The 12,174-nt window shown below is 51.3% G+C and overlaps 5 protein-coding genes across 5 annotated transcripts; 4 read left to right on the forward strand and 1 right to left on the reverse strand.

The window, feature by feature from the left end:
• Window positions 1-3: 3 nt before the first annotated feature.
• On the forward strand, window positions 4-759 carry M438DRAFT_270716 (putative ubiquinone biosynthesis protein Coq7; the record flags this gene model as incomplete). The annotated part of the gene is made up of 2 exons (XM_029900415.1): window positions 4-171; window positions 226-759. The coding sequence occupies 2 exons, from the start codon at window positions 4-6 to the stop codon at window positions 757-759; spliced, it is 702 nt and encodes a 233-aa protein (XP_029761940.1).
• A 546-nt stretch (window positions 760-1,305) lies between these two features.
• On the forward strand, window positions 1,306-1,917 carry M438DRAFT_353916 (uncharacterized protein; the record flags this gene model as incomplete). The annotated part of the gene is made up of 2 exons (XM_029906920.1): window positions 1,306-1,519; window positions 1,577-1,917. 2 exons carry the CDS (start codon window positions 1,306-1,308, stop codon window positions 1,915-1,917), a joined length of 555 nt encoding a protein of 184 aa, XP_029761941.1.
• A 1,317-nt stretch (window positions 1,918-3,234) lies between these two features.
• Window positions 3,235-5,934, forward strand: M438DRAFT_184342 (uncharacterized protein). The gene is made up of 5 exons (XM_029899211.1): window positions 3,235-3,266; window positions 3,424-3,653; window positions 3,801-3,842; window positions 3,897-5,094; window positions 5,149-5,934. The coding sequence occupies exons 2-5, from the start codon at window positions 3,605-3,607 to the stop codon at window positions 5,456-5,458; spliced, it is 1,599 nt and encodes a 532-aa protein (XP_029761942.1). The 5' UTR covers window positions 3,235-3,266; window positions 3,424-3,604; the 3' UTR covers window positions 5,459-5,934.
• A 156-nt stretch (window positions 5,935-6,090) lies between these two features.
• On the forward strand, window positions 6,091-9,343 carry M438DRAFT_395947 (uncharacterized protein; the record flags this gene model as incomplete). Its single annotated transcript, XM_029909242.1, has 3 exons — window positions 6,091-6,229; window positions 6,295-7,167; window positions 7,220-9,343. 3 exons carry the CDS (start codon window positions 6,091-6,093, stop codon window positions 9,010-9,012), a joined length of 2,805 nt encoding a protein of 934 aa, XP_029761943.1. The 3' UTR covers window positions 9,013-9,343.
• Window positions 9,344-9,799: 456 nt separating this feature from the next.
• Window positions 9,800-11,800, reverse strand: M438DRAFT_404357 (uncharacterized protein; the record flags this gene model as incomplete). Its single annotated transcript, XM_029909721.1, has 2 exons — window positions 9,800-11,657; window positions 11,787-11,800. The coding sequence occupies 2 exons, from the start codon at window positions 11,798-11,800 to the stop codon at window positions 10,127-10,129; spliced, it is 1,545 nt and encodes a 514-aa protein (XP_029761944.1). The 3' UTR covers window positions 9,800-10,126.
• Between the last annotated feature and the right edge of the window lie 374 nt (window positions 11,801-12,174).

Consider the following 12,174-nt stretch of genomic DNA (forward strand, 5'->3'; position numbering starts at 1 on the left):
GCCATGTCGCCTCGTTCACTGCATATCGGGTCTTTGCAGCATGCTGCACCTATCACCACCTCGTCAGCCCCGCCGAGTACCGAACCAAAGCCCAAAACGATTGAGTCTGGAACTTCAGGGAAGAGGAAGCGTCCCTTGACTGCTGAACAAGAACGCTTCCTTGACAGTGCTGTACGCCTCAATTACTTAGATTTCCTGTCTATCAATTAATCTGACTGTCCTCAGCTCCGTGTGAACCAGACTGGCGAGCTTGCTGCTGTTCTCATCTACCAGGCTCAAACACCGCCGACCGTCAGGGCTCACCCTCATCTTCGCCCATTAATGAAGCACATGTACGATCAAGAGGCCGGCCACTTCAAATACTTCAACAAGATCATAGCCAAGCACCGCATTCGCCCGACTGCCATGACTCCAGTCTGGGGTGTCGCTGCGACTGCATTAGGATGGACAACCGCCATACTGGGTCAGGAGGCTGCCATGGCATGTACAGAGGCCGTCGAGACTGAGATTGGAGAGCACTACAACGCCCAAGTGCGAGAGTTGTTGGCGTGGATGAAGGACATGGAAGACCGGGGAGAGGAGCCTGGCGAAGAGATGACAGATTTGCTCAGCAACCTCCGAAGAATTAGAGACGAGGAGCTCGAGCATCTTGATCACGCTGTAGAGCATGATGCAAAGGAGGCTCGTCCCTATGAGCTTCTGACGAACGTCATCCGGGGTGGCTGTCGAGCTGCTATCTATGTCAGTGAGAAGATCTGATGCTGGAATCATAAAGGGGAAGCTCAACTTTTGAGTTCTTCCTCAATCAAACGATCAACTAAACACCCATCATAATGCAAGAATCTGTCGCGAAGCTCATCGTGTCCATCGAGAGTCACGTTCACTTGCGCTCTATTCACGCTCCTGATGGTAGGTAGTGATGGAGAAACGACGACTGTGCTGTTCGACGACTGTGCTGTTCGACGACTGTGCTTTTCGATGGCGACCAGACTTTTTGGCAAGTGAACGAAAAATCAAGAACCAGGAAGAGTGACATTGTTGTCGAATCGATGCTATTGTAAAAGTCTGTCGTGCTCGTCGACCAGGTTGGTGCTGTCTCACGTACATTTTCACTGTCTCTGCATCAATCTTTCTTTCTCGTCTCTGTACAGACACAACTTTACAGTCCGCTCAACTTCATTTCAATCTCCACTCGCTCTCACACATTCTTCCTTTCACCTCACTCTCACACATTCTTCCTTTCACGGTTCAGGTCTCTTCAATCCTCGCCCTTCAACACCTACCACAATCCCACCTTTTAACGTCATGGCCTCTCTCGCTCCTCGTCTCTCTTCGCACGCCCTTACAGACGACTTGCTCGGACTCGGCTTTAATGAGAAGCTCGTCCGCAGATTTGCAGAGGCCCCTTATCACGTCGGGCATGCCAAAGATCTTCTCAAGTCCTACGTACCAGCTTCCCACAAGGCCAGAAGAGGTGGATACACCGACCTTTTACTCCACAAAGGTTCACGCAATCGACGTGAGTCAACTCGCGAAACACAACATAGATTATTAGACACATGCTGATTCACAACAGACTGGGTAGTTTACGACCCTAGCAAGCATGATCCACTCCTCGACTGTGACAACCTCAAGCTCACCGTCAAGTTCGCCATCTATCAACCCGGCAACCCACGGTTCCTCGAATACAACACGCACACAAAGTCTCTCCGCATCCGCTCGTCGAGAATTGTTGTCGGCCAGCAGATCAAATACACAGACAACGGCCCCATTCTTGCACCCTTAGATGAAAGCGACTCTGACTCCGAAGCAACCATCGAGATCAAACAGGAATCGGAGGAGGAAACCACAAAGCCTGTTTGGGCCCAGGACTACCCTTCCAGCGACTCTGAGCTCAGTCAATTCGACTCGGAATGAAGACGGGCGGACTTTGGAAGACTGGACCACATTGGATGAGCAGGCGTGGAAGTCGAGCACAGGCGTCACTTCATCGCTCCTTCCTCCTGGGAACCATGCTCCTTCTCACTTCCCACTTTTCAGCATGACGGCTCCTTCCTCTTTTGCATAATCGACACTTCCTCTTTGTGAGGCTCTTGCTTCCTCTTTCGCATGGTTGCCCCTGCCTTTTTCGCATGCTCACTTCTTCCGATACGATAGACGGATGTTCAGACACAGGATTCGCGGGAAGGGCAGGTATAGAAGTTGCATAGGTCCAGGCTAATTCAAGTGTCATTCCGTCGCTTTTTCTTCTTGAACGCTGTTGCCCCTCGCCATGCCTACCCTTCAGAATGGTCGTTCCTTCCTATTCTGCATGATCGCTCTTTCCTTTTGGATGTGTATCCTAGTTATTCAATAGGCAATTGCATTTTGTAACTTATCTTTCCATCCTCTTTCTGCTCTGATCCCCGTAACTGTTGTGAGGATGTAAAGTTGCTGCTGACATGGTCCTCATTCATCCATATGGTACGGAGTATATCAAGATGATACACCCATAGGAGCATCCTCCGGCCTTCCTCTGACACCGGAAACCTGGTTCATGTACTGTGCTGTACGCCCGTTCGATCTGCCGATCGATAGCTCTCCGGATATGATATTGGACAAAGTATATCCTGATACAGAACGTCCGCATACCACACCTCGCGGCTCACCTTTGTTCCCCTCACGCTTCACGTCCAGTGATCCGGACTCTTCTCATTGTGGCACTCGATCTCCTTGGTCTGAGTCGCCATAGGCTTGGTTGTTCCGCTTGCTTCTGAGCTTGAGATGGAGGTGTTGGTACGGACTTGGTCTCCGGTCCGCGGGACACGGCTGGATGATTATCAAGCAGAACCACCCGTTCGATAACACAACCTCCACCTGTCAATCACGTGCAGCCTCTTGCCAAATCTCTAAAATCTGACGTTCACCTCCTCTGACGTCTCTCGCGACGTCACCAAAGCACCCCAAGACCAGAAGCACACCGGAGCACCGTGCGGTACAGGAACATAACGCGCCTATTCGAATACACGCCGCAGCGATCATTGAACAGATACAGCCTTGCAACTGTGGTATTTTTTACACGCGCGCAATTGAGCAGACTTGAGACTCTCGCGTTCGAGGAGACATCTGGGTTTTTCGTCGCGAACAAGAGCAATTGCGTCACCAAAGAATTCGACGCATCTCCAAGCAGAGCCTCAGTATCCTAGAGTCGCAAAGAAGGACTCGATAACTGAGTCGAAGACAAACACGCGTTGTCGTCGATTGTGAATCAACTCACTTCACTGCCAGTAAGTCTTTCGCCACTGAATGCGACGAGGAGTGGAGGGCGACGCGATGGCGCGAGTGGAGACCGAAAACCCACTGACAGCCGGAGCCGCACTTCGCGTTTTGTCGCCGAACGTATATATATCCTAGGATGCCGAAACTGACAAGACCGCTCGACAGGAATATCGACTTTCCGAAATTTGCCTCTTGACTGAAGTCGAAGTTTTTGGCTTGTCAGTTTGTGAGATTTGAAAGCCGGGAGAAGGAACATCGCCCAAGACCGGTCGCACCTGCCTGCAGCCAAAAATACGTCATCCGTGTCTGCTACTTCCATCTCTAACTTCTCGTCACAACATTCATCATGTCTTCCCCAAGTGGCACGAAGACCAAGGACGTGTTGAAACAAGAAGGTAAGCAGGTCTCTTTATCTTTGTTATGCTGCGAGGTGTTGTCATGAGTTACCATGCACGTTGTCGTCGACAAGTCCGCCACGCATCATCGTCATTTCCATATGACGCGTTTTCCATCGATGTCATCTAATGCGATATCAATCACAGATACCTCAAGCCAAGACAAGGCTCCATCTCCTTCGCGTCAAGGTATGTTGTCGCTGATAGAATCGTGATTTGCGTCAGCGACTAATATCTTGCTAGACACTCAGCAGAACATACCTGCCATTGACATCAAACCCTCTGGTGACAACGCAAAAGAGAACACGTCCTCGACCAATGCGCCGCTTGCACCTCCACCTGTTCCGAATAAGGCCAACGGAGACAACGATTATTTCAGCGGAGCACATAGCGCTGCCCACCTAACCAAGGAACCCAATCCCTTCGAAAGTGCCTTTGGAGGGTCGACCGATACCCCCGGCAAGCCTCAACTTCCAGGTGTTAACAGTTTGACATCGCCAGCCCCTCTGCTCCCTGGAACTACCCCAGCCTGGCCTGGCTCTCTTCGTTCAGGTCCTCTTAGCCCGGCAATGCTGACCGGCCCTGCAGGGTCGTCCAACGACTACTTCAGCAACGACCACCACTTTGGTGGCAGTTTCCCTACTCCCAACGAGTCCTCTCTTAGGACTGGTCTGACTCCTGGCGGTGGAGGGTCTATGTTCCCTCAGCCTAGCCCCAACTCTCAAGCAATCTTCAACGCTATCCAAAGCGGTGGCGCCACTCCTGGCACCCTCGACTTCCACAGAACCGCTATGCAAGCCCGCGCAAGCCAGGGCGGAGTCAACGGACAATTTGCCATGCCTCAACCACCTACATCTGCTGCCGCTGATCCGAACATTCAGCCCAATCTCGATAGCAAGGGCTTCGGTCAGCAGCAACAGAACGATACATTTGAGCAACACGATGCCAATGACGCAGCTAACGGCCTGTTTATGCTCGCGCAAGCTAGAGGCGGCAACCGTAACCAGCCTCAGCAATACCCACCACCCCAGTCGCAGCCCCAAATGAACTACATGGGCAACCCTCCACACCTTCCTGGCGGCCTCGGCCAACAAGGCCACGATGGTCCCGCCAACATGGCCGCCCGTGCCAACAAGAACTCTATCGGTAGTAACTTGTCAGGGTCAACACAGAATGAGCACGGCAACTTCTCCGATAGTGACGGTGAAGACGTCAAGCCCAGCAGAGGCAAGGGAAAGAAGAACGGCAACAACAAGAACTCGAACAATGGAAGACGCAAGGCCGAGGACCAGCCCAAGGGCTCCAACAAGCGCCAGAAGACCAGCATGCCCTCAATGGATGAGGATGAGTCCGACATGGACGATATGGATATGGAGAGAGGACCGGACAACAAGAAGATGACCGATGAAGAAAAGCGTAAGAATTTCCTCGAGAGAAACAGGTATGTATTCAATATCCCCTGACACAGAAGGAATGTATACTAACCAGCGTATAGAATTGCTGCGCTCAAGTGTCGTCAACGCAAGAAGCAATGGCTGGCCAACCTTCAACAGAAGGTTGAGATCTTCTCGACAGAGAACGACGCACTTGCCGCTACTGTCACTCAACTTCGTGAGGAGATAGTAGGTCTCAAGACTCTTCTCCTCGCCCACAAAGAATGCCCTGTCTCACAGGCACAGGGCATTAGCGGCATGGCAATGCAGAACATTGCTGGCGACCCCCACCAGTTCGCCAACCCCTACGGCATGCAAATGTCTCACATGCAGCAAGGCGTGCCGTCGCAAGCCAACATGCAGAGAAGGTAAAACTCTCTTTCTTCTTAGACGGCCGCAAATCAGTGTTATAGGGGCGTTTAAAAGGCACGACTGCAAGGCAAGACACAGCGCCGGCAGCATGTATTTGCTCAGGCAGAAAGTGGGCTCAAGGCGCAAGGCTCTTCTTGGGAGTGCTGGCGCACTTACATTCCCTTTTACAAGCTAGCTAATGGCTCCTTCTTCAACTTGTACATCTTTCATTGGAGGAGCGATCTTGCTGCACAAACGGATTGGCACACTGCGGGTAGGCAGGAGTAGTATGGGTAGGGCTTTGCTTTTAGTCTTTTAATCACTGGTTTTTATCATACACGAATAGTACTGTATTACCGCAAGACTCGTTCAAACAACTATGTGATCTCTCCCCTTGAAAGCGTTGTGTATCTGGGCAAAGGCACAATATCTTTGAAACCGGAGTCATGTAAAGCGAGAGGCTTCAAATCAAAGACTCTCTACGGGAAACCAGCCAATCTGAAAAACATGCTGTCTTTGGTCAGGAACAGCACATCGGTATAGACTCGAATTGAAGCTTTGGGCTTGGCGGACAAACAACACGTCCTTCTCCAATCGCGCGTATCTGGAGCATAGCGCAAATTCCAAGAAACAGTTTCTTGCATCCATGAGCGATGGAAAATCGGGCGCAGCGCGTGGACAACGCGTTGCAACAGCTACTCTTCCGATTGATACCTTGGAACCAGGACGACGATGAAGCAGTCGAAGACCAGCGCTTCGACGAGGCATTGCAAGCTGCAAGACAAACATTAGGCAGGCACGCTCCTTTCGTCGCAGATCGAATGAGAACGTCTAGCTAACTCCAGTGGTATGCGCAGATGAACAACCTTCCTCGGCTGCGGCAGACGATGTACACCATGCCGCCGACCTGATCAGACAAAAGCTGGTACACGAAAACAGCCGACCGGACAAGGCCCTTCACTTCTCAAACCTCTATTCGCGATTGCTCAGCCAGCCTGTTCTCGACAGAAAATGGGCCATTCTATACTTCTTGTACCGATTGTCCGACTCTGAGCCAGGAGCAGCACCGGATGCCGCTCCCTCGCCTACCCCTCGCCCGCAACCTCCCTTGCGACAGCAGAGCAGTGATGCCCCCGCCTTCAACGATGCCTTTTCCCGCAATGGTCTACCCAGAGTACCCAATCCTGAGGACCCAGAGCCTGTGCGACTGCCACAATCTAGAGAAAGAATGCCATTACGCGCATCAACTCGATCAGTAGAAGCATCGCCAGAACCAACAGCTTCCGCAAACCCGCTCGATGCGCCGACGGAAGCCCAATTGCTTCGCGATTTGCCATTCACATTACAAGGTCTCTCTTCGACTAATCTTGCATTCTCCGAGTCTTCGCTCAAGCTTCCTGCGACATTATCTGTACCGATCATCAGTTTACTACACACACTCGCGGAGCCCTCGCTGTTGTACCGGAGTCTGTCAGCATTCGTCGAGTCTTCAAAAGGTGGATTAGTGGGTCAGAGTTTACGTTCTGCAATTGGTGTTGAGCTGAGAGCATATCTTGGTCTGGTGGCTACTCTTGAAGCACAGATCAGAAGAGCATTGACACAACTACAAGAATCTCCTGGGAACGTTGGCCTGGGAAAAGCTGGCGTTACGCTAAAACGATGTGTTGTTTGGACTCGTGAGGCTACCATGGGTTTGAGGCTCATGAGTATGATTGTTGAGGAAGCAAAAGGTGATAATCCTTGAAACATGGTGTCCTTGACTCTCAGCTAACACCTTCACAGAGAAGAAAGGAGGAGAGCTGATATCACTCATCCACTCTTACGCCTCATCACATGGAGACCCGTTCGTCTACACATTCGCTGAGCGACTGCTGATCCATGTTACGCGACCTTTCTATACCATGCTGCAACACTGGATTTACGATGGCGAGCTTGAAGATCCTTTCCTAGAATTCTTCGTCTACGAAAATCGCGATGCCGACATGGAATCTGACCCCCGTCGCGGTGGTGCAACAAGCGTCTGGGAGGACAAATACCGTCTCAAAGACAGCATGATACCGACTATTATCACACAGGATTTCGCCAAGAAGGTTTACCTGATTGGCAAATCGCTCAACTTCATTCGCTATGGCTGTGGTGATTCGGCCTGGGTTGAGAACCATAGCAAGAGCTCTATGCGAGAGCTTCGTTATGGCGACACAGCCACCCTTGAGTCGTCTATCGATTCGGCTTACAAGGGCACCATGGCCCGTCTGATCCACCTCATGGAAGATAAGTTCAAATTGTTCGAGCATCTTGCGGCTCTCAAGAAGTACCTACTGCTAGGACAGGGTGACTTTGTTGCCTTGCTCATGGAGTCGCTATCTACGAACCTCGACAGGCCGGCCAACAGCCAGTACAGACACACGCTCACTGCTCAACTCGAGCATGCTATCAGGAACAGTAACGCTCAATACGACTCTCCTGATGTTCTCCGCCGTCTCGATGCTCGTATGCTTGAGCTGTCTCATGGCGAAATCGGCTGGGACGTCTTCACTCTTGAATACAGAGTTGATTCACCGCTGGATGTCATTGTCACACCATGGGCCTCGAAGCAATATCTCAAGGTGTTCAACTTCCTATGGCGTGTCAAGCGCGTCGAGTTCGCACTAGGAAGCACATGGCGAAGAACAATGACTGGTGCTCGTGGTGTGCTAGGCGCTGTCGGCGACAAAGTTGATGGAGATTGGAAGAATGCACGAGGTGGCATCGCAGAGATGATCCACTTTGTCTCTCAACTCCAACATTACATCCTCTTCGAAGTCATCGAAGCTGGCTGGGAAGGACTTCAAAAAGCCATGCGCACTCCCGACGCAACTCTCGACACCCTAATCTCAGCCCACAAAGCATACCTCACAAGCATCACTAGAAAAGGTTTACTAGCACCTTCAGGCACTCAAGCCCACTCATCCACAGCACCGGACTTTACAGCGCAATTGCACGAATTGCTCAAACTGATGCTGGCGTATAAAGACGCAGTCGACAGTCTATACTCCTACTCGGTAGCAGAATTCACACGCCGTCAAGACCTCGCTGCCAAAATTGAAACCCGCACCGCAGCAGGCACCTGGGGCGTAACCGAAAAAGACGATGCCGACCTGGGATCTTCCCACATGAGCGGCGCCCACCGCAGCACCCGCCGTCCCGACCGCGACAATGATTCCCCCATCCCCCCTCTGCTTCCTCTTTCCAACACAGGCAACACAGCGGCAGACGAAGCCGCTATCCTCTCTTCTCTACGAGGCAGATTGCAATCTCTGGCTTCGGACTTTAGGGTCAGGGTTAATATCTTGCTTGGGGATTTGGCGTATCAGCCGGATGTGGATATGAGGTTTTTGGGTGTGGTTATGAATTTCAACGATGTTTATACGCCGGTTAGACGGGGAGGGAGGAGGAGACAGGGGACCGCTGCTGGTAATGCTGCTGGTGGTAGAGAACAGGAGAGGGAGGGAGTAGATAAGGGCAAGCAGAGGGAGAAGGGAAAGAGGACTAGAGAGGACGAAGCGAATGGGGGTGCTTCTTCCAAGGAAGCTTGATTGGGATTCTTGATGGCGTTTCTTTTGGTATTGAACACTTCGAGGGGCTGGGATTTGCAGAGTGGATGGTTCGTCCAAGCATAATGATACATCTCCGTTGAGCAATGGATATCAAGAAGCTGCCAGAGGAATGCAAAGTGAAGTTTCAATTCGTTCCTTCACGTCGTCATTTCTGGATCTCAATACACCACCTCACACATCAACAAAATTCTTGCGTTTTGATAACATGCAACATCAGAGTGCCTGTCGATGGGAAGGTACGACCCAATGCCCGAAAGACGTCGACAAGGGGCAAAGAGATCACAGCAGACTCAAGCTCTCATCCTATCAGTACACTCCTACACGGACCATCAACATACCCGATGTTTTTCACATCAACTTGATTGTTAATGGAGATATATAGGAAAACAATGTTCTCGTGGAGGCAGTGGAGGAAAGTGACGGAAACATCGTGCCTTTTGACTGTTGCAATGACCAGTTGGTCGAGGCTGGGACAGGAGAGAAGTAACGATACAGAGGCAACAGGGGCACAGGGGCACACAGAAAGTGCAATCAGGACTGAGCTCTCAAACTGCCGATGCGCTTCACTAAGCAGTCCCTCAAAATGCACGGTGGAGTTTGTAATTGAGGTGGTTGTCCAATGAGGGTCATCAGGTTTGGGATTTTCACGTTTAAAAATACGATTGGAGAAGGTAGATTGGTGAGATGTGTTGTTCGAGGTTCTTCGTTTGTAGTATTTTGTTTATTTCTTGTCTGACAAGCCACCTAGATCATCTAAGTGGTGAAGAGCTGTGCTTTACTACGGATATAGTCTTGATGGGTGATCTATTGAATAAGCAGTAGACGGTTGTGTCGGTCATAGCGCTTGTATCCAAGTCGAGATTTGAGCTCTCAATTGACAAACGTTATGGCGTAGATTCATTCTAGCTTCCCGAGTGAGAGATCCCCACCAAGGGATGCGATGATCGAAGAGATTGACATGAGCAGAGTTCGCTGTAGGGTTGCTCTCGTGCATGTTGATGGTAGACCATAATGTGCAGTTGAATGATAAGTGAGAGGTGTGTTTGTGGTTGGGAGGATAGACAAATCGAACAAGAGGAGGTTGACAATCACTTCAATCGCTGTCGTCGCTGTCTGAGTCCTCAGGCGGGGAGTCGTCGCTGGATTCAGACTCTGAATTGTCCGACTTCTTCTTGCTCGATGACTTCTTGCCGGTCTCAGCCTTGACCTTTGCAAGTTCGGCCTTGAGCTTTGCAATCTTTGCCTCTGCGAGCTGGGCCTTGAGCTTAGCGATCTTGGCCTTCTTTGATGCGGGCTCATCGTCGCTATCGCTGTCGCTGCTTTCCGAGTCGGAGGAGTCCCTTGTCTTTCTCTTCTTGGTCTTCTCTGCAACAGGCTTTTCGACCTTCTTTGCGGCAGCAGGCTTTTCCTCCTCGCTCTCGCTCTCGCTCTCGCTTTCGCTACTTTCCGAGTCCGAGGAGTCTTCTTTCTTAGCCTTCTCTGCCACGGCCTTCTTCACCACAGGTTTCTCCTCCTCTTCCTCGCTCTCACTCTCACTTTCGCTCTCGCTCTCGCTCTCGCTGCTGTCGCTATCACTGCTGTCACTGTCGCTGCTCTCGGTCTCAGAGATGTCAGTTCTCGACTTTCTCTTCTTGCGTGCAGAGACCTTAGGCTCTCCCTTCTTAGGCGTGGGTCTAGCAGAGTTTTGAGGTTCGCCCTTGCTCATAGTGTTGTAGACTGTTTGAACACGTTCATCGTAGTCCTTTTGTTCTTGGATCCTCTTGGTCCTCTCTGGGTTGGGATCGATGCCCGCATTGCGAAGCTTCTCGGCTTGCCTGCGAAGAGCGCCGTCGTAGGCGGCCTTTCTAGCCTCGGCGGTCTCCATAGGCTCGTCCTTGACTTCAGGGATCTCCGCGCGGATGAATGCTACAATGTCGATGTTTGCAGATTGAGCTGTCTGGCGCAGACGTTGGCGTGCCGCTGCTCCTTGCAGTCCGTCGAGGTATTCGACCAGGGCTTCGTTGCAAGATAGGGGGACGCGGTAGATATTCCAGATGTTCTTGAGCAAATCGTTCTGCTTGGACTTGTTGAATTTCCAAGAAGGTCGGTCGGTGTGGTACTGCTCAAGATAGCGGACGTATTCGGGAACGGGTTTGTTTGTGGTGTCCTTTGGCGTGCGGACTTTGGGCTTCTTTACTACGGGTGTAGAAGAATCGGAAGCGGCTTGCGTCGTGTCGTTCTTGTATGCGGCCAGTCTCTGCTGTTCCTGCTTCTCCCTCTTTTCGGCTTTCTTCTCGGCCTTTGACTTCTTCTTGTCCTCCTTGACCGGGCTCTTCTCTACCTCCTCTTCAGTCTTTGTTTGGTTGGGTGCAAGTTCGGCTTCCTGAGAGATCTCTGGCTGGGCTGTATCAAACTTTATGGTGTCCACAGGTCTTCCGGTCTCTGCTGTCTTCGCGGCTTCAGCAGCGTCGTAGTCTGCGGCTTTCTGGGCGTAGTAATCGAGCTCGTCGTTTGCCCAGGCTTGGAAATAGGTTTGAGCGCTGTCTCCGTCTTGCTTTTTAGTGTCATTCGAGAAAACAACGGATTTGCGACGTCCTTGCTTGCTGTTTGGTGTGGCTAGAATGGACTTTTCCGGCGAAGCTCGTCTATAGGGTGTATTAGTATGAGTGAAGAAGACATAGAAGCTGAAGCGAGAGTGAGAGTATCGCGGGCATCACTATAGAGGAGCAACGCGATGGTCGAACAGAGAAGTTGAGAAGCAGAAAGAGGCATACAATCTCGAGGGCATTGGACTGGATATCGGAGCTACTGACGAAGGCTGCAACTGCTTTTGTGCAGGGCTAGATATATCTGCTCCATTCTGGGTCTGATGGAGCCTTTGCTTCTTCGAACTGTTGGGAGTATCGGCATCATCTCGAGAGCGTTTTGTAGAAGTAGCAGGAGAAGCAGGTGCTGGTGCGGAGTCTTTGGCGTTTGTCAGACTGAGGCCCAGTCTTTTCCAGGCAGGTACTCGTTGATCGGCCATGGTTGTCTTTGCAATTAGGAAAGAGCAGTGGAAGGATCACATGCAAACCCAAAAGAGAAGGAACAAAAAAATCTTGGGGATTGGCATCTTCGACCGGGGAAGGCGGAAGTGCCAAGCGCTGCCGCCGTGTTTCGCTG

Source organism: Aureobasidium pullulans, assembly GCF_000721785.1.
Source record: "Aureobasidium pullulans EXF-150 unplaced genomic scaffold scaffold_6, whole genome shotgun sequence".
Lineage (NCBI taxonomy): Eukaryota > Fungi > Ascomycota > Dothideomycetes > Dothideales > Saccotheciaceae > Aureobasidium > Aureobasidium pullulans.